This window comes from Schistosoma haematobium, chromosome 4 (assembly GCF_000699445.3).
Source record: "Schistosoma haematobium chromosome 4, whole genome shotgun sequence".
Taxonomy (NCBI): Eukaryota; Metazoa; Platyhelminthes; class Trematoda; order Strigeidida; family Schistosomatidae; genus Schistosoma; species Schistosoma haematobium.
This window is the reverse complement of record NC_067199.1, coordinates 15,094,791-15,114,255: the sequence shown is the minus strand read 5'-3', so window position 1 is coordinate 15,114,255 and position 19,465 is coordinate 15,094,791. Positions and strand designations below refer to the sequence as shown.

The 19,465-nt window shown below is 30.7% G+C and overlaps 1 protein-coding gene across 1 annotated transcript in view; it reads left to right on the top strand.

Annotated features, from left to right (window-relative positions):
• FUR1_1 (Uracil phosphoribosyltransferase, synthesizes UMP from uracil) overlaps positions 1–19,465 on the top strand; it is a 105,615-nt gene that overhangs the window by 43,414 nt on the left and 42,736 nt on the right. Inside the window, exons 4-6 of the mRNA XM_051215768.1 lie at positions 1,886–2,020; positions 9,477–9,559; positions 19,198–19,462. Coding sequence (XP_051066304.1) covers positions 1,886–2,020; positions 9,477–9,559; positions 19,198–19,462 — 483 coding nt within the window. The remainder of the gene's footprint in view (positions 1–1,885; positions 2,021–9,476; positions 9,560–19,197; positions 19,463–19,465) is intronic.

Genomic DNA, 19,465 nt, shown 5'->3' with positions numbered 1-19,465 from the left:
GATTTGACTTTCCATGGTTAGCTAGACGTCAGTCGTAAGCCGTAAATGAGTAGTCAACCTATAAACGACGAACGCAAAGCCTTTTTAAAATACAATAGTAACACCCAGTGTTTGTCGTTTTCTTCGTTTTACTAAGTTGTTGTTAATTAAGTCTTTGAGTAGGTACCGGTCTTGTTCCTTACTAATTACTATTTCACTGAAATATATCTTAGCTGCTTATTAATTTAGTTTCTGTTGGGCAAGACTATAGTTTATGGACGAACAAATCAGATTTAAGATTACCAGGTCTTGAATTTTGGCGCGAAATCTATTCATTTATTTGGCTAAATATAGTTATGGCATTTTAGCATGTCATTTCTTGATGAAAATCATAAATCTAATTTATAACCCTAACCACCAATTGTAAATCATAATCTTTATTCTTCACACAGGTTTATAACTCTCATTTAGCTTTAGTAAGTTGGTGGACATTCTTAAGGTCGTCCATAAATTATAGTCTCACCGATCCTGTTGCCAGATTTCGTTTCAAGAGAAGTAGATAAGGCAAAAGTATACCATTTTGGGGACCTTGGGCGACTTGTCAACCAATCAGGAAACTCTTTCTAGTTGTAGAGCTATTAACAAGATAAGGCGATAAAATAACAGTAGAATAATGGCTTGGATTTGAATAATTAACCTTCACATGTCAAATTGTCTTTTATAATAACGGTAAAAGGTCAGATGCACTTATTAGGAGCCTGGTTAGTGTTGCGTGTTAAGGTTATTACCTCATGGAGTTCCCGTCACCAACTGACACAAGTTATAATGTAAGAAGACTAGGATTAAATATTTAGAGTTACACTGGAGTTTATAGTTAAGTTTACAAATTTGGGTTAGGGTTTTCATCACGAACTAACATCAGCTATAACATAATGATTTCCCATCCTTATTTTTACGAACTTAAGAAACTTAGTGTTGAGATTTAGAGTAAGTGTTATAAAAGGGGAATATTATATAGCTTCACTAAACACTTAACTGCGCGTTGAATCATATCAAGAACTTTAACACACAATCTGGCTTAGGAGCAAGTATGTTTTGTAACTTTGCACCATCTTAACTTCACTTTTTAGTTGCATACCGGATATTTTCATTGATTGCCAGTATTGTAATAATTTATTATTGCCATTTTTCACTTAGTTGATAAGAACATACAAGTTATCTATCATTGTACTTTAAATTTCGCGTAAAATACGTGAAGGGTTATCTTCTGATTTGTTAACTCGAGGCTATCAGTATACTATACTTTTACCAGAGACAACTGAATTCAGTATTTAATTAACTGTGTTTTTGTTTTCTCACTATATACTCAACAATAATCAATGTTAATTAGGCTTTTATAGGTGTGGGAAATATTTCTCAATAAGTAGATGAAAATTGGTTATACCTTCATGCTATGATGTACGTTATCCATCACTATAATGAACTTTTAAAGCGACCAGTGAAAAAAATTGTCGAGAATAACCGTAAATATATCTCAGAATCATTGTTACTGTTGGAATTTTCTTTGTAGATGATATTTATCTCCTGATAAATAAACTTTCATGATTACAACTCGTTTTACTTACTCAATATGTTGCATCATTTGATGGTTTATGAAATTGATTTACTGTATGTGTTTACCACTTGATTAGCTAAATAAATTGTTCTAATGAATCATTTATGTTATAGCAGTTTAATCAGGTTAGTCTATATAATATGTCCAGTCATTTCATATTCTAGTTAGATGATTGAAGAAGTAACATTCTGTTAGTTCAGTTTAACTTCAGAATTTTCGAAATAAATTCTACTTAGACTTTCATTTGTTCGTTATTATACAAGTTCTTTATTATATTATTTTTACAACTAGAATCGTGGAGGTCCTGGTGGTCTTGATATGAATGTTCAATCAGTTTGGGCACGTGGTTATGCAGGTCAAAGTGTCGTGGTTACTATTCTAGACGATGGTTTAGAAACAGATCATCCAGATTTGAAAGATAATTACGTAAGTTATAATCTTTCTTCTGAGACATTTTCTTGATTATACTTTTCTGTTTTTTGAAATGAAACTATAAAGAAAAATATCTTTTATGACACAATATTGTTTTGCTTTTGATGATGTAACTATAGCCTACATTGTCTTTTAATGTTTCTTAAATTGTAATAATAGGGAAAAAAAATCATTGTTTATAGAAAATATTCTTAAACGTCTCATGTTTTGTAACATGTCGTAGTGTTAGGTACTGATTTTCTAAACATTATTTCATTGAATCGTTTCTGTTTAAATTCACTGTTGATTGTTTGTTCCATTGTGATAAATAATTTCATGAATACTTACCTTAGTTATCTACGTCTCTAACAACTATGCTTTTAAATATATCTAGTTTCTAGCCTTTATTAGGCAGTCTCTACTTGATTGAATTTCATTTCAATTACTGAAGCTTTTTATTCATCAATATTTATATGAATTCGATGCCCAAAATTATTTGCGTCTGTTTTTTGCATAATAACTGACAATCATATGGATTTTTTCTCAATTTCAGACAGTAGTAATTACTTACTTTGTTCAAATAGTGTCTTAATTAAAAGACTATGTGTTCTATGCGCAGTTTGGTTTTATTGTCAAAAAGCATTTCCTTTATAATTAAGGAAAGTCGGATCAATGACTGTGGATAATATCGTATACACTTCTCATATTATGATCGACTATATGCCTATAGTTGATTGAAGTTATGGATCTATTCAAAATCACTTCATATGATACATAGTCGAGTATAACTAATGGATATTAAGAATATTAGTCTCTATATTTCCAGTTAAAAAAGTCTATATTCTCGATAAACCAATCACTAAAAACTCAACTGGTTTACTGAAATATATACTGCTTCTTGATTTGATTTAAGTAGATTCAAGAAAATTCAGTTGAAGTATTATTCTATCTGTTGTATTTATATCTGACATTTAGTTATTATGTGTTTAATGATTTGTTAATTTATAGTCTTTAGTAAGAGATATAAGTTAATTTTAATGATTATTTCCTAAAACAAGACATTTAGATGTGGTGGAAAGAATTCTAAATATAACCTTTCAACTGATGTTTTAGCTACGAAACACTATACAGCGTGTTTAATTTGAGTGGTAATTTAGATTATAAGTAGTCTATTATTAGTATACTGAATACAGGTATTAGTAATAATGATAATTGCTTCATTCAGTAACCTATATTTGATTACGATAAACAATCTTTAACATAAAATGTACAATATTGTATTGAGTTCCCATTTTATATTCATTTAATTTGTAATTTTAAAAAGAGATTTCTATAAAAGACGGTTTTCGACAATAATTGGCTGCTATTAATATTCGTCCGTAAATGTTTACAAGTAATTCCGCTTCCATGATACCTCTTTTCTTCGCGTTATATATTTAGTACGTGAATTACATTGAAATTATCTTTAATTTCTCCAAAGGACAGATAAGAAGAAAAGTATATAAACCAATTTGATGGTTCCTTTTTAAGTTTTCAGCAATCGAACTCGCGATAATTTTAAAACATTTGATGATATTACGCAAGTACATGCAGTTATCATACTTAATTAGCCAGTTAAAACAAATATAAAACAGAAAATTCCGGCAATAAATCCATGTCGAAAAATAGGTGACACAGAAGTTTCAACAGACCGCTGGTGCAGTAATCGTATGTCAGTTTAAGACAGGACCTTACCTTTGATCAATACAAAATCTCCCAAAAGTCTCCATAGCGTTTAACAAGTTAATTACTTTTACACATTGTTCTAACTTCATATTTTATTTAAAATGTCTGGCGGCTAAAAAGTTGGCTTTTAGAATAACACCAAAACAACTGTGCTTCTATTTTATAATTCATATCCATCCCTAAACTAGTGATCAAATTTCCACTCCTTTCCTCATTGTTCTCAAACCTGTGGTCCAATAATATTAAGAATTGTAAAAATGATATAATCTGTTATCTTAGTAAGATAATAATTTGTTCAATGATTAACTTTTTACAGTAATATGCTCTAGTAATCAGTAGTTTAGATTCAAGTGTAATTGCAGTTAGATATAATTTGCTGCTCGGACGAAAAATGTGTACGCCTAGACTTATTGAGCAATAAAGCTCAAACTTATTACTATTTTTTAATATTATTTGTCATACTTTCAAAATTTGTCGTTAGATATGATGAAAAATACCTGCAACATCCTAAGATCTCTGATCAGCTTTGATATTTTTTGTATTCACTTACATGTAGGTATTTTTAGGTAATCAAGTATTGATTTCGATAATGCAATGAGAAGACGTAGTTTATCAGAATTATGTGATATATTTGCGCAATGCATTTCGAACAATCTGATCACACATATACATTTATATATGAAAAATTAAAAGGTCAACTAGACAGGTTAAGGGTAAGTCATAACAAAGGAAAAAATATTAAAGTACACAAAAACAAATGTGATTACCACTCTGGATAGTAAATCAGTACTATCAGGGTAGGTTAAGTGTAAGTACAAATTGTTTTTGAACACATAAAGGGGGTTTCAATTTTCGCATGGCCAAGGCTTCAATAAACCTTAGTATACGTCCTTGAAGGCTTTTGTACAACACAACAAATGCTGATTTGATATCAACCTTATGACCCGTCTCAATCAAATGTTTCGCAATGGATGATGATGTCTGTCTATCCTGTGATCTTATTTCACCATTGGAATTCATCTGATTTTGCAACCATTTTGGTATATGTTCACCCACCCTTAATTGCAAATCACGGTTGCTCCTCCCTACATACGTGTTACCACACATACATGTAAATTTATAGACACAATGGGATGTGACACAATCGTTTTCATGCTGTTTGGGCTTTTGGTGAAACATAGACCTTGTCTTTTCGATGATGACAAGTTGGGCTTCATAAAATGTCTGGTTGATAGCTAATTTAAGTCTCTGTTTCAACATGAGACTATTTATGTCACCTCTGAATGGTAGCGTAATATGAACTCGCTTTTTGGGTGCCAGAAGCGTCATAGGTCTAGTCATATTGCAACCCTTCCAGTGGTTTATGAACTTCAAAGGGTAACCATTATTGATTAACGCATCAGTCAAGAGCTTCACCTCTACTTCAATAGTATCACTAGTACAAATACGATTGATCCTATTGAATAGGCTCTTTATTAAACCACGTTTATAATGAATAGGGCAGTGACTATGAAAATTAAGATATTGTCCTGTCCATGTTGGTTTTCTATATATAGCACGTTTGATGGAACCATCATCTCTCCTAGTAATCAGGATGTCAAGAAAAGGAAGTTGGTTGTTCTTCTCTTCTTCACATGTAAGAGAAATGTGGTTTTGACTACTATTGAATTCTTCTAGCAAGTGGCTTATGTCTTCAATTTTATCACCTATGATTATTATGTCGTCTACATATCGTTTATACAGACCCATCTTTCGAATTGGTCTACCCATTCTATTTGAACCATCTTATTTTGTTAAAGGGTTTAAGGAAGAATTTCAAACATTTCACTTCTATCCGACGTTTGTGCTGATGTTATTGTTCAGAGGAACAATGAAAGCTTCATAACCAAACCATTTAATTCAGAGAACAAAACTTCACCTAAACCTGTTTTTTAACTTCGAATCTTAATCTTATTTTCTCATACTAGTTTATAATCCTCTTGTAACCTTAGTAAATGGCCAAATTTTTTATAGGTCACTTTAACATTACTCAAAGGTCATTAATACATTATAATCTCGCCCAAAATTCAATTTCGTCTACATGATTTAAAAGTTGTGTGGTTTGTTCAATAAGCCATTTCTACTTTCAATTTTATCGTAAAAGGTAAATAAAGAAGTAATTTCTAGTAATAACTATAAATAATAAATTTATGAAGCATCTCTTTTAAGTTCATAAAATCATTAATTTACATTTATGGTTTGTCGTTTGTTTTGAAATGGAGAATTTCAAATAAAACCTGAAAAAATATTTATGTAAGCTTAATTTTTATTTATACTAAAATGATTTATTAGGTTGGTTAATATATGCGTATATTTAATTCTTTTTAGTGACATTAACATGTTTGTTGAGTTAGTTAACATTTTAATGGAAATCCATTCAAACAATGTTTTGCTCTTTTTTTTTGTTTTTGGTTTTGGTTTTGAAACTAAATGTTTAAACTTATCAGTTTATTGTTTCTTCTTTTAACATTCCATCGAGAATTTTCTTTTATCATCCATGAACACACACACATACACTCATATCTGATCATGAATGACATTTAGGAATTTATGTGTAATACATGTTCTTGTGTCTGATGTAAAAGAGTTGAAATAAAATGGTGGGAATAATATTTTGAAAATCATAATTGATCATAACTACTTGACAAGTCTTAATAATAATAATTAGTTTAATGGGTTGAGGAATTGTTTTAAAATTCAGGATTTTTCTCAATACACTAGGTCAATACGATGAGATGAATTTATCAAATCAAGTGCTCGTTTATTTAATCGGTATTGAGTCATACATTTTGTTTGAACGTCTATGAAAATTTTGGTTTACCAAGTAGGTGTTGATACATTCAATTCAGTGTTTGATAGTCAAGAGATATAAACACTAGGCTACCACTACTTATACGACTGGGAAGAGTTTTATAAAGTACAGAAATACTGGTAATCTCTCTCAGTTTATTTCGTTATCTTTCAGGAAAAAATCTAAATCTTCTGTAGACTGACTCTGAACTTTACTTAATAACTATGTTACTGATTTAAATAAGTAAGTCAGTGAATAATTAACATTATTAGCTTGAATTAAGTTATTGCCAATTTTTGTATACGAGTCATACCGTTGTTTCTTTTGGGTTCATATAGCTGTTTTAAAAACTGATCAGTCGCTTATGTTGCACTATACCCCACTTTTTGTCTAATCCCCTTTGGACTATAAAATACTTGCTAATTTACGGCTTCTACTACATCTCAAATTTTCAACTGTGATCTAAGTAGTTTTGTATTACATACTATTATCTACATAATGAATTTAATTCATTGCTTTGTATATTTACTTGCAAAAAAACTCAGTTCAGTTTCATTTCACTTTTCATTTATTTATTAAAATCTCATTAAAATAGTTTAAGCGATATGTTGTGTAGTTACGGAATTAAACACTTTATTTAACATTATATAACAGTGTTTTTACAAATTATTTTGATGATAAACTCTATAACACTTTACTATGAAAGTTATTTAGAACTTTATTTAACATTTTTATTTTCTATAAAAAAATTTGTTGATTTATAACAATTTATAGACCACTGAACCGGCATCCAACGGTGTTAATGTCTAACTTCAACTAATCAACAAAATTGAGCCACAGTTCACCATTGTTTTCTGTGAAGTTAGACATTAACACCATTGGATGCCAACTCAGTGGTTTAGAGGCTAAGCGTTCACACGCGAGACTGATAGGTCCTGGGTTTAGATCTCGCGGGGCCGGATCGTAGATGCGCACTGCTGAGGAGTCCCATACTAAGATAAAACGATCGTCCAGTGCATCCAGGTTTTCCATGGTGGCCTAGCTTCGGTCGACTTATGAATTAAACTATAAAATGACTGCAATCTCCACAAAACCACTTCTGGTTATAACAATTTGTTGAAATTTCTCACTGAACAAAAAAGGTAGCCCCGATGATTTCAGCATTACTTCTAATATCTAGATCTATACTCTTGAAAATAAATTCCATACATCCATTAAATTTTTCAAATCATTATTTAATCGAATAAAAAAAGAGAAATGTTAATAAATTTATTTGACATTAGCTAAAGGCAAAATAGAATGACCCAGAATAACAGTTTGTTACTAACAATTAAGTTAATTTTTCAATAATTTATTATTGATAAATGAAGTGAAGGAAAAGCCAAACAGAAAAAAAAATAGAAGAAATCTTATGAACTTTGTTAAACATAAGAAAATTCAACTTCGTGACAAAAAAGAACCATTTTGCGAAAATTGTTCATTGAATCGTTAGATTCTGTATACATTTAAAGTTTAATTTAGTCAAAATATACTTTCATTTTAGTCTAATAATCCAACTGTTTCATTGATCATATTTGTTATTTTCTTTGTTTTTTAATACGAGAATATTTTTTTATTTTTCTCTCTTGTCAACTTACATTCTGTAAGTAGTATATAAACAGATATTTGAAATGAATTTATATAGTTTCTTACTTACGGTCATTTCATTTTACTTACTTCTGGTTACTGTTTAAGTGTTGTTATTTTCATAAGTCATTAAACATTTTAAGTCATCGCAAAATATAAAAAGTATAAAATGAAACACTTCATCATTTATTATTTATTTTACAAAGTTAAAAAAGAGACGAATAAAATATCAAATGAGAATATTGTTTGTTCGATTGAACTTTTCATTTCTACATTTTTAATTATGTATTTGTTTTTCTTTTAAAACAAATTTTCAAATATACTTAAAGATAATTCATTAGTTACGATCATAGAATAAACTATGAACTCGACCGTTACTGCTACCTTGACGTGCTGATGATCGTGCTTGCCTATCGTGATGAACCAGTCGAGCTATACTGGTTGGAACAATTGTTCCTCAGGGTCCTAATATGCCACACAGGTCGATTGAAGAGGGCTAAGACTAAAAGCAACAAACCCATGGTGTGACGGCAGTAAGGTGTTTTCTTCAGATAACCAGTATAACAGCGATGTTGCAGCCGCACAAGGAAGACTGGAGTTAAAAGAGATCCACCCTAAAATTGCACCCCGCCTTATCCCACGGATTTCCGTCTCCAATGGTAAGGTGCTAACAAATACGGAGCTAACACGAAAATTACTCACAAAAAAGTCGTGTGTGCCCGGCCTCAATCAGTTGTTCCATATGCAGTGCGATCACGCTCTCAGATCACTAAGACCACCTCTGATTCAATTTCCTTTTCAGTTACCTCCTGACTGAATAGGTTATGAAAGCATGTATCAAAATTGAATATTTATTGATTATTTTTTAGAAAAAATATAAACCTATGGTGTATCAGCATTTTCAGTTGTAATATTTTATTTATTCTATAATATTGCATCCATTGAAGTCAACAATTTAATTACGATACCAACACAGTGCTTCTGGATGGCATCATCACCGCTCGCTGTAAATAAATGTTGTTTGCCATTTGTTTTCCGTGGACATGTTTTCATTTCCTTGACTTGATATTTCTGTTAAAAGACTTAAAGGACTACAATCTCTCTCCTCATGCTTGGACTGAATAACTGTCGAACACTATACGCTTTTCATTCATCTTTTGACTGATTTGAATAATCTTTAAGCTACTTTGTCTTTTCATAACTGTTATACATTTCATCATCTATTCGTGTCATAGTTTTTACTCTACTTATTCTGACTATTATTATTATTATGATTTTGTCCGACTTTAGGATCCATTTGCATCATATGATGTGAACAGTAATGATGATAATCCAGAACCTCGTTATTTAACAAGAGATAAAAGTAATACCAAGTAAGTCTGTTGTAAATTTATTTCTATATATTTAATACTATCGTAATTTTAATAATTTCTATACAAATTTCTTTCTAAAAAATGTGTGGACTTTAGAGATGACTTTGTTAAGAAAAATCTAGTACAATAAAACCATTTAAATTTTAGTTACAGTGTAGTATATTGACACCCTTGAGTTAACTAATCAGAATTACGATGAAGCCTTGTGTATTTTGAACGATATTTAAAGTGCAATGCTAGATAACTTAGATTCTATCACAAGCGCATTAAATATTGGCAATACTTGATTCCTAAAATGTATGAAATCAACGGAAAGTGAATCTAAAATGGTGCTTAAACTAAATTACAAAACAGGCCTGCTCCTAATGCAGAATGTGTGGTAAAGTACTTGATGTGATTCAATACGTATTCATGAGTGCTTCGTTAGGCTAGATAGTATTTCCCCACTCTAAACCATACTTTAAATTCCAGTCACAAATCTCATAAGTGTGTAAAAAAAGTGACAAAAATTTGCATCATAGCTTGTGTAAGTTTGTGATGAAAACCTTAACCTTTATTTGTAAATCCACCTCAGAACTCCAGTTTAACTCCTAATACCTAAACCTAAGCTTTTTGTGTTATCGCTAGTGATAGTCACTGACCAAAACTTTAAGGATTGGTAATTCTAACATACAACAGTATCCTAACTATTAATCTGCAAAACTTTACCCTTTTGTTTTACTGCAAAAAAATATGATGGTTAAATATTGAGTTATTATTCCACTGTTATAATATTAAGTTTTTACCACTAATTCTTTTGTAACAAGGTTCTGTTTCCTAATTGGCTGATAGATCCTTCAAGGTTATCAGTAGATTTTGCTTTTGCCCCAATTCTATAAAGACATATGTATATCATAATTATTTTTCTCGTTTATAGAAATTCTGTATTATACAGAGATAAAATAATCTAAGCTTTTTCATAGATGTTTATCTGTGTAGGTTACTTGTAAAATTGACAAATAATTTGTGAGGTAAATCACAGAAAAAAAAATGATGGAATGAATATGATAATAACAACAATACTAAGAGAAAATTGAATGAGAAAGTTTGTAGGAGAAATAAAGAATAAAGTGTTAATAATTTAAAAGAAGGTAATATTTGTTTCAGTATCGATAATTTCTAGTTACCTAAACTATCTAATGATAATAAATCTCGAGATTAATTTTTCAAGCGTTAATAATATCTCTTTTACTTAACTAAAACCTATTGTCTATAATTCAGTAAACTTGGTAAGTGTATTTTGTTTGTCCGTTAATTACAGTCTATTTGATTAAAATAACAGAGTTGGCATAAATTTGTTGTATAGTTTATCTGCAGAAAAAATTATTGTCAGTAGTCATTGTTCGTTGTTCGTATAAAACATCTTCATAGTTCTATTCGATTTATTATTAATGTTGAGTTGTTTTCAACTCAGGATGGCTATAATTAGCTTTCTCTTTTGTTTAAACTAATATTTTTCTGAATAAATTGTGTATGGTTCCACATTTAGTTAGAAGGTGATTTGTGTACTAGGGGAGCATACAGAATAACGTGAGCGAGGATAGATGAAAAAGTGTGCCGACGACCTAGGTACCGCTTACTGTGCTTACATTTAATGAGGGAAGCAACAGACAACAGTTGGCAACAATACAAGTCTTAAATTACGACAATCTGAGAATTGAAACTAAAAGCATACAGTTTAAACCGCTTCACTCGTTACTGTTTGTCTTATTTTTAAATCAAAATATTGACTAAATTCAACGTATTTGCTGATGATTATTTTATTGTGCTATCATGCCTGTTTATGTATGGATTACCTATTTTGCCTCAATTACTGATTATTCAATTTAAGCATCATGTAATATTAGTGATATCTGTTTAACAATGTTTGTGATATTTCAATCTTTAGTAAGCTTTTTGGTTACAATAATTCTGTCCGAATTTTATTCAAAATGAAATGAAATGGTTGAAAAATTCTTAGAGTAAAAAGCTATGAAATAAATAAGCGTCAGGAATATGTGAATTTTATGGTATACTTGTTGATAGTTCAGCTACGTTTTTCCTATAACTACATATTCTTTGAGTCCAAACCGAGAATGAATGGGAGATTCTTAAGTAAACTGGATCTAATACAACTGGATCAATGGGAGGATTAATACATGACAACAACTCCACGGATACAATCTCACACAAATATAAATGGTTGTGACTGGATTTTTAGGAAAGCTTTAAGATTAGTCAATATTACAAAGTACGTAATATTTTACATCCTGTAATAACCAATAGGAATGAGTATAGATTACCTGTCGGGGTCGCGTCACAGTGGTTTCAATATTAATGTGTGAAAGTGTATAAAAGTAACTGTTATTTTGGTGACTCCAGCGGGTTAGATTACTATTTATTTGTGTTAACTTCAACAATTTATTTTCAGCAACTGATACACGTTCCATAAGATTGACGTCGAGTTCTTCTTGATTACAGTACTGAGTAGGGCAATGCGTCCGAAGGTCTCTTGGTTTAAAAGTTTATTCTAAGAAAGGCTAAACTTTATTTTAAAATCATAACCTTTCTAAAATTTTGAAGTGTTGAATAAAATATTCTTACCGTTACTTTGTATTGACATCCGAGCCTCAGTTTTACTCATTTCTTTTACCAGTTGTCTTCAATCCCATATTATATAGCTAATGGACCGAATATATATATATATATATTCATTGTGTTGTGAGAATGTTTGCTCACCATTTTACTTGTCGTCACCACACTATTTCCATTTTCCTATGAAAACAATTTCTCTCTACCCATAGTTTGATGTTGCCATATGTCTATTTATCGTAAAATATTCAAACAATAAAATCAATGCAACATGCTTTCTACCTACTTTTTTATTTCAGTTCAACGATTTTTTTCTTTCTAAATCGTTTTTATTTTGTATTCTCTTTATTTGCATTTTTTGTTTACGATGACATTCATTTCTAATCATATAATATTATTTTTACAGGATTTTTGTTAGTATGCCATATACACTGATGATGATGGTAATCTGTGATAATGAAATTTAAATGTATTCCTATGTTTTTCAAATAAATAGTTGGGTTTTAAGAGAAATCCAATGTTTGATTAGTTCTTTAAACAAAGTTATCAGTTGGCCATATTTGAAGTTGTCTTTTTTTCCAAAAAGAACCTTCATTTGTGGTCGAAATTATAATGTCAATATTTACACACTAAATTGATTTAGTAAATCTATTAGAATTTACGGTCGTGTCTGATGGATTAGTCTGGAATTTATGATTAAATATTTTAGGGCGGCTTATCAACTTACCTTCTTTGTCAATCTCAGTGGAAAGTAACTAATTCGTTTATATCGTATACAATTTATTGGTACTCATCGTCTATCTAAACTAACGTTAATAATTTTTCAATACGTAATGAACGTATTATCGAATTGAATTTCATCGTCACAACTGAATTATTTTATTCACTTTACATGTAGTCAGTGTTTGTTATGCATTAGGATTCATTCTTTTGGTGAAACCGGTATGTTAAAAAACTGTAACCGGTGAGTTCCAAGTATATCTAGAATAAGATGTATCTCACTGATCTTAGCACAATATTAACAATTGATTGATGCTAGAAATGTGGATTATTAGACTATGAATTGCATATCTAAAGTTATCATAGATGCCAGATGACCTAAAGATCTTCAGCCTAACCTTGTGTATTGAATCTGTCAGTACATTTTTCTATGATGTTCCTAATCGAAGCGGTCAACTTATCTATCAGTATACTGGTAATTATGATATTCTCATCACTGGCAGAATCGCAGTCATAATTTTTACGATGTGGCTGCCATGATATATGTCTGGGCATTACAGTGTAAAATAATTGATGGATATCAGTAAGGAAACCTGAATTATTTTCTGTTCATCAATGTTTTCTATGCTCAATCTTCAAAAGTCAAGCTTTTTAATGCAGAGATCTGGATCACCCACCACACCAGTTAGGAACATTACCAAGTGATTATTCACGATGAGGTCAATATTTTTTATATATTGGTCATTTGCACTATCTAATCACTTATTTAAAATTTTATTTTGATCGAGTACCCGATACTGATTGAATTGAATTGTATATTTAAGTAAACGAAATTTACGATATCACTTTTTCCCATCGGATCGTTGGGGAAATCCTAAGAATATCCCTCTTTACACTTCCTAGGGGCCCAGAAATTCCTAGAAACGTTTTATCCAGTCGGCATTGAGTCGAATCTTTGCGTAAACATTTTAAAGAATGTAGAGTCACGTGCTACAGTTTTTATTGGATATTTATCCGTACTGATACTATATTTAGTATGGTTCCAGAAGATTAAGGTAATGTGTAACTGCATATATACCATCGTTTATCTGTAGATAAAAGCGTTCTCTTCGCACATCGAGCCTTTTCTCTTGTGTTCAACTTGCCATTATGATTAAACTTGTAGTTGCTAGAAGCAGCTAGGAAATCTAATCGAGCGTTCATTTAGCAAACATCGCGGATAAACTCCTCTCTAATGAATATCGAATGGGGATGAAATCTGAATCCAGACCTTTTATATCTACATTGAATAATTTTAATAATTTCCCTTTGATTTCCTCTTCCTTTGACCATTGCATTATAAAATCAACTGATATTATACAAAAATTTCCCAGTCAACTTTTAATCACTCATACTAATAAAGATTTCTAAACGAGTCAACACGTAAAAAACAAAATTGTGAATTCTGTTAAAACCTAAATTAAAATGATGTCCATTATTATAGGATATAATAGCTCTAAAAGATACTTGTTTATTCCACTACTTACACATGGTTTTCAACAAAACGTGTTAGACATACACTTAATAGAAAATAAGGAAAAATCTAAAGACCAGAGAATTGTGTAGAAGTAAATAAATACTATGTATCGATGGTGACGCACAAAGAAATGACCTTGGTTCTTTTCCATCAAATTTGTTTTTGTATAAATTTTTTCGAATTAATTTTTCTGTGCTACATGTTTGTTTATTTACATTCAGTGTAAACACAGAGAATGTCATGTTCAAACAACTGCATATTCATTTATTTTTTTAAACTTATGTGTAAAATTGCATTTTATTACTATCGGTATTATTATTTCAACTCGCTTAATAAAGTAGACTAAGTACTGTCCGGTTCTAGAGTGTTTATGACTAGCTGATTGACCTCGTTTGAAGTCATCTCGTCAAGGAAACTTATGCAATGTCTAAGTGACCTATCATAATTATCGAAAACTGGCTAATCTCAATTTTTCATTTTATTACTACTTTTAATGTAACCTGGAAGTCTTTGATTAAATTAATGATTTACTGTTTAATTTGTTATTTGTTGAGTCAACATTTCAATTCCTCTGAGTTATTTATTCAACTACCTTAGAGGTCATCAATTTTCGTTATAAAGTATAATTGATTTTAATTTAATGTAGATACTTGGTGGTTGGGCGTTTTTCTAGTTAGAGATTTATTTATTTTTTTTTACATATTCAATCAGTTTGAATATTAACTGCGCGTATAACTAATGATAGATGGGTTAGTATGAAGAATGAAACATTATGTATCTAACAATTAAGATTTATTTTTTGGATAAATCTCTGCTGTGTATAAGCGAACAATGTAATTTTCACCAGTCTCTACCCTAATATATTATAATGTTTATACGAAAATATTAAACTAATCAAGCCAGTTTATGATTCAGTGATAACAGTCGAATAGATTACATAAATAAACAATAAGTAAAAAGTACAAATTAATAGTGTGAGGAAAAGTGTACTAATTGTGATAAGAATAATAAATACTTGGATCAATGTTTTATAGTAGTAAGTAGGTCAAGGACTTGAAAACTATAGACACTGAAACAACATTCATTAGAAATTATAATCTTACGTAATAAGAAGTGAGGTGTTTGTTGGAGTTAGTAGACAAAATACCATAGACCTACGTTTCGTGTTGTTTTGCACTCGTCAGCAAGGTGTACCTGAACCTGCACTATTAAGGACTTGATACACGTGACATTGGTCAGTTCCCAGTAATCAGTCATTTTAAAATAGATCTCAGTCCTACAAAAGATCAGCCGTGGCCTGGATAGCTCAGTTGCAACTTCTTTAACTGTGATGCTCTTTGACACGAGATCGAATCCGTTAGGGAGCATCGATCCCCTCAAGATTACAGGTACACCTTCCAGACAAGTGCTATATAGCACGAAACCCAGGTTTAGGGATTCCTGTCGACTTACTCCGACCACCACCTTACATCTCAACATAATACACGCAATGTCGAGTCACTCAGACTAGTGACTACATTGCAGCTTTATCGATAGGATATATTCGGTCTGCAGTATGAAGGACCTAATGCACTTGACATTGGTCACTAACACATTATCTCAATTGTTTGACTGTACGCCCGATAGAGGTTTATCGGCAGAAGCATCTGAATTCATTGATGCACGTGGATATGAAATAGCCGGCTAACTCAGCCTTTATCTGAAGAGTAACTGCAAGTCGGCTAGAAAACAAGCGACAGATGTTAGGTGCACAAGACGCCATTTTTGCTGTTTTATTCTACCTTGTAGCGCCTTCAGCTAGGTGAGTTCATTAAAACCAATGTGGTTAACATCCAATAACGAAGATGTACAGAGCTATTTATTTTGGGGATTTATTTACCGCTACAACATCAAGTCAAAATAAATATTGAATTTCCAAAGTCAAGCTTAATTTTAGATATATATTTTACCCCGCTATTTTGAATCGACTTTTTGTTACATTTCGTAATTAGTTTCGTTTTGCATTATCTGATCCTTGCAATATCAACATAAAAATATACACGTGTATGCGGATAGATGTTTTTTAATACACATTAACTTCGTGTTATTGCTTTGTTCTCGTTTAATACTCTGTTTATATTTCATTACATTTTACAGCTGTTTTATGTAACATTTATTGTTACCTATACATATAACGTGTCTTGTGATTTAATTAACAAATGTATTTATCTACATGTTTTCATGATGAGAGCATTGCAACAATAGAAAAAAGTTACATAGTTTTAAACATGAATTATTAATTAGCCAATTCACATTTAACATACAGATCACTTCAGTTTATGTAACTAATTTTCATTTTAATATTGGAACAACGACTATGTCAAATTGTCTGACTATTTGAAATATTGAAATTTATTAGTTTATGTTTAATTAAAATAAAAGATGAATATATGTGAAGATGATTTGTGAAATGTTATCTTTAAAAGTTTACAATGATAATATATTTATTGCATCTAATCATTTTTAAAGAGTTGATTGAATAATCATACCTTAATACTATACATTTACATTGAATGTTGAATATGATTGTGAGTATATCAATTGAATTGGAAATATGTATTTTGTCAAAGATATGTAAACGTAACAGTTGAATTACAATAGATTTTACATATACTAGTTCAAATTAATAAATTTCTGAATTTTCAATCAAAAATGTATTTTTTATTAATAAGACATAACTGTAGGATTGTTTGTAAATGTTGAGATGAGAAATCGTCATTTGTAAGATACTGTGAAAGTTCTTAAATTTTATAATCGGTTTCTATTGTTTCATCTACCATTTACTTTGTTTAAAAGGAAGAAACATAGTGTTAAGATTTTCTATCGATTGCCTTCAGGAATTTAGCAAATAATAGTTTGTGGAAAACTGTTTAGAAACAATGTATAGCGCTGGCTCTACTTAACTAGTCTTTATTTCTTTAGTTCGAAACTAGCTGCTCACCCCCATGGAGCTACAAGCAGTGATGAAATAGCTTTTCGGTACTCTTTGAGTTTTCAGTTAGTAAACTAAGGTTATTGTGTGGTGTGAACTATACTTGGATCGAACAATCTTCACGATGATGTTTACTCATTTAGAGCCTTTTATCAAATAACTTAAGTTTATCCCTATATAATTTTATTAATATATCTGTATGTTTACAAATAATGTTATTGATTTGTTTTATAAAGGTCACTTGTGTGGTAGTTCTTTATGTATTTGTGTATATACGGTGTACATTAAATTACAAGCATCAACTTTTTCGACTGCACATAATATGGAGAATTATACTGTCCCAGTCTGAAATATAAGGTCTATTTAGAGTAAAATTAACATTTTTATAAGGTGGTGGTCTTCATCACGTACAAAATAACATACTTGGTTGATTCAGACACTATTCACTTATTCAGGTTTGTTTGAATTTATACGTTAAGAAATGTAATAGCTACTTTCAACGCAATTTATGCTTCATGCTTCATATTGTTCATGTCTGAAAGCCGAAAAAAACTTGAGATTACGTCCACAAATGAAATTTGCCACATCATATACTAGAATTCTTTTTTTTCGTTTTGTATGCTTGTAATTAGTTCGAAAACTATCCATTAATCTTTCTCAACTTGGGAGCTAAAATTCATAGGCGAATAATCACATGTTTTCACTGATTTTGTGTTTGTTTGTTTTATTTTCATCTTGAACTATAACTATTGTGCGTAGTTAATGTTAAATATTTCTAATGCACGCCGCGGATAAACGTTTATACAGGTACAATTCAGTGTTTACAGTAACTAAAATATAACAAACCACTATTTTAGTAATTCGAGATTATGAAATAAAACATGAAATTTATCTGATACTGTTTTCATTTTCGTTATTGTCTCAAAATAACTCATGCACAGGAGACTTAACAGATTACCAAAGGAGTATCAGAAGACTTTCAGATAAATCCCAATCATTTTGGTGCTTTTTTGTCACTCTTTCCTCTCAACTTTAAGCATGTAATCTTCATTTAACTTTGCAAGCCAGTATAAGTTAGTCTTTTCTATATATGGTGAAATTTATCGTACACTAATGAATCGATTTCTGATATAACTGTAAAAATGTTGCATATTTTGTTGTTGCCTTCATGTGATGAATTGTATCTCTGTGATTTGAAATAAGTTGTATTGTGCCTAATCAGTAATCAATCTGCGTACAGTCAGCAACACTAAATAATCTTTTATATTGATAATGTTGTTTAGACAGTCACCCTTCTTTTATATATTTGTTTATCACCTATTTCCATTTCTCCAATAGCTTTTAACGGTTTATTGATATGTTCCACTGACTATAAAATTAATTGAAGTATGCCTATTAACTATTTGATACGTCTTTTTGGAAACGTAAGGGCGGTTAACATAGATTAAGAGCATGGATTGAGAGTAGATTATGTGAATCATTCTTTTTTTCAAAGTTGAGTTGCTCGATTTATGAATGGAGGGAATTTTAAAGTAAATAAAAGATTCTAAATAAAATTTTTTTGACTAATAGCATTTTTTCTACTTCGAGTAATAGTAAATTAATGTCTAGCATTTTTCCGTTAAACAAAGAGGGAGAGTTTCAATAAGTTGATCGAACTTGTCATCTGACTGTAATCCAACTGTAGAATTTTCTTATTTCGATCACATAGGCAAAAAGAACTACCATTGTAATTGTTGCTCGTATTTCCCTATTGAATAACAAACAAGTCAAATAAACACTTGTTACATAATCAATCTTTCCTATTTTCTATTACTTCAGCCGTCATGGTACTCGTTGCGCTGGCGAAGTGGCTGCTGCCGCAAATAATAGTGTATGTGGATTAGGTATAGCTTATAAAGCTCGTATAGGTGGCGTACGTATGTTAGATGGTGATGTGACTGACGCAATGGAGTCACGTTCACTAAGTCATCAGCTACAACATATTGATGTATATTCTGCATCATGGGGTCCGGAAGATGACGGTAAAACAGTTGATGGTCCAGGCAAACTTGCTCAAATGGCATTTCGTAATGGAATACAAATGGTA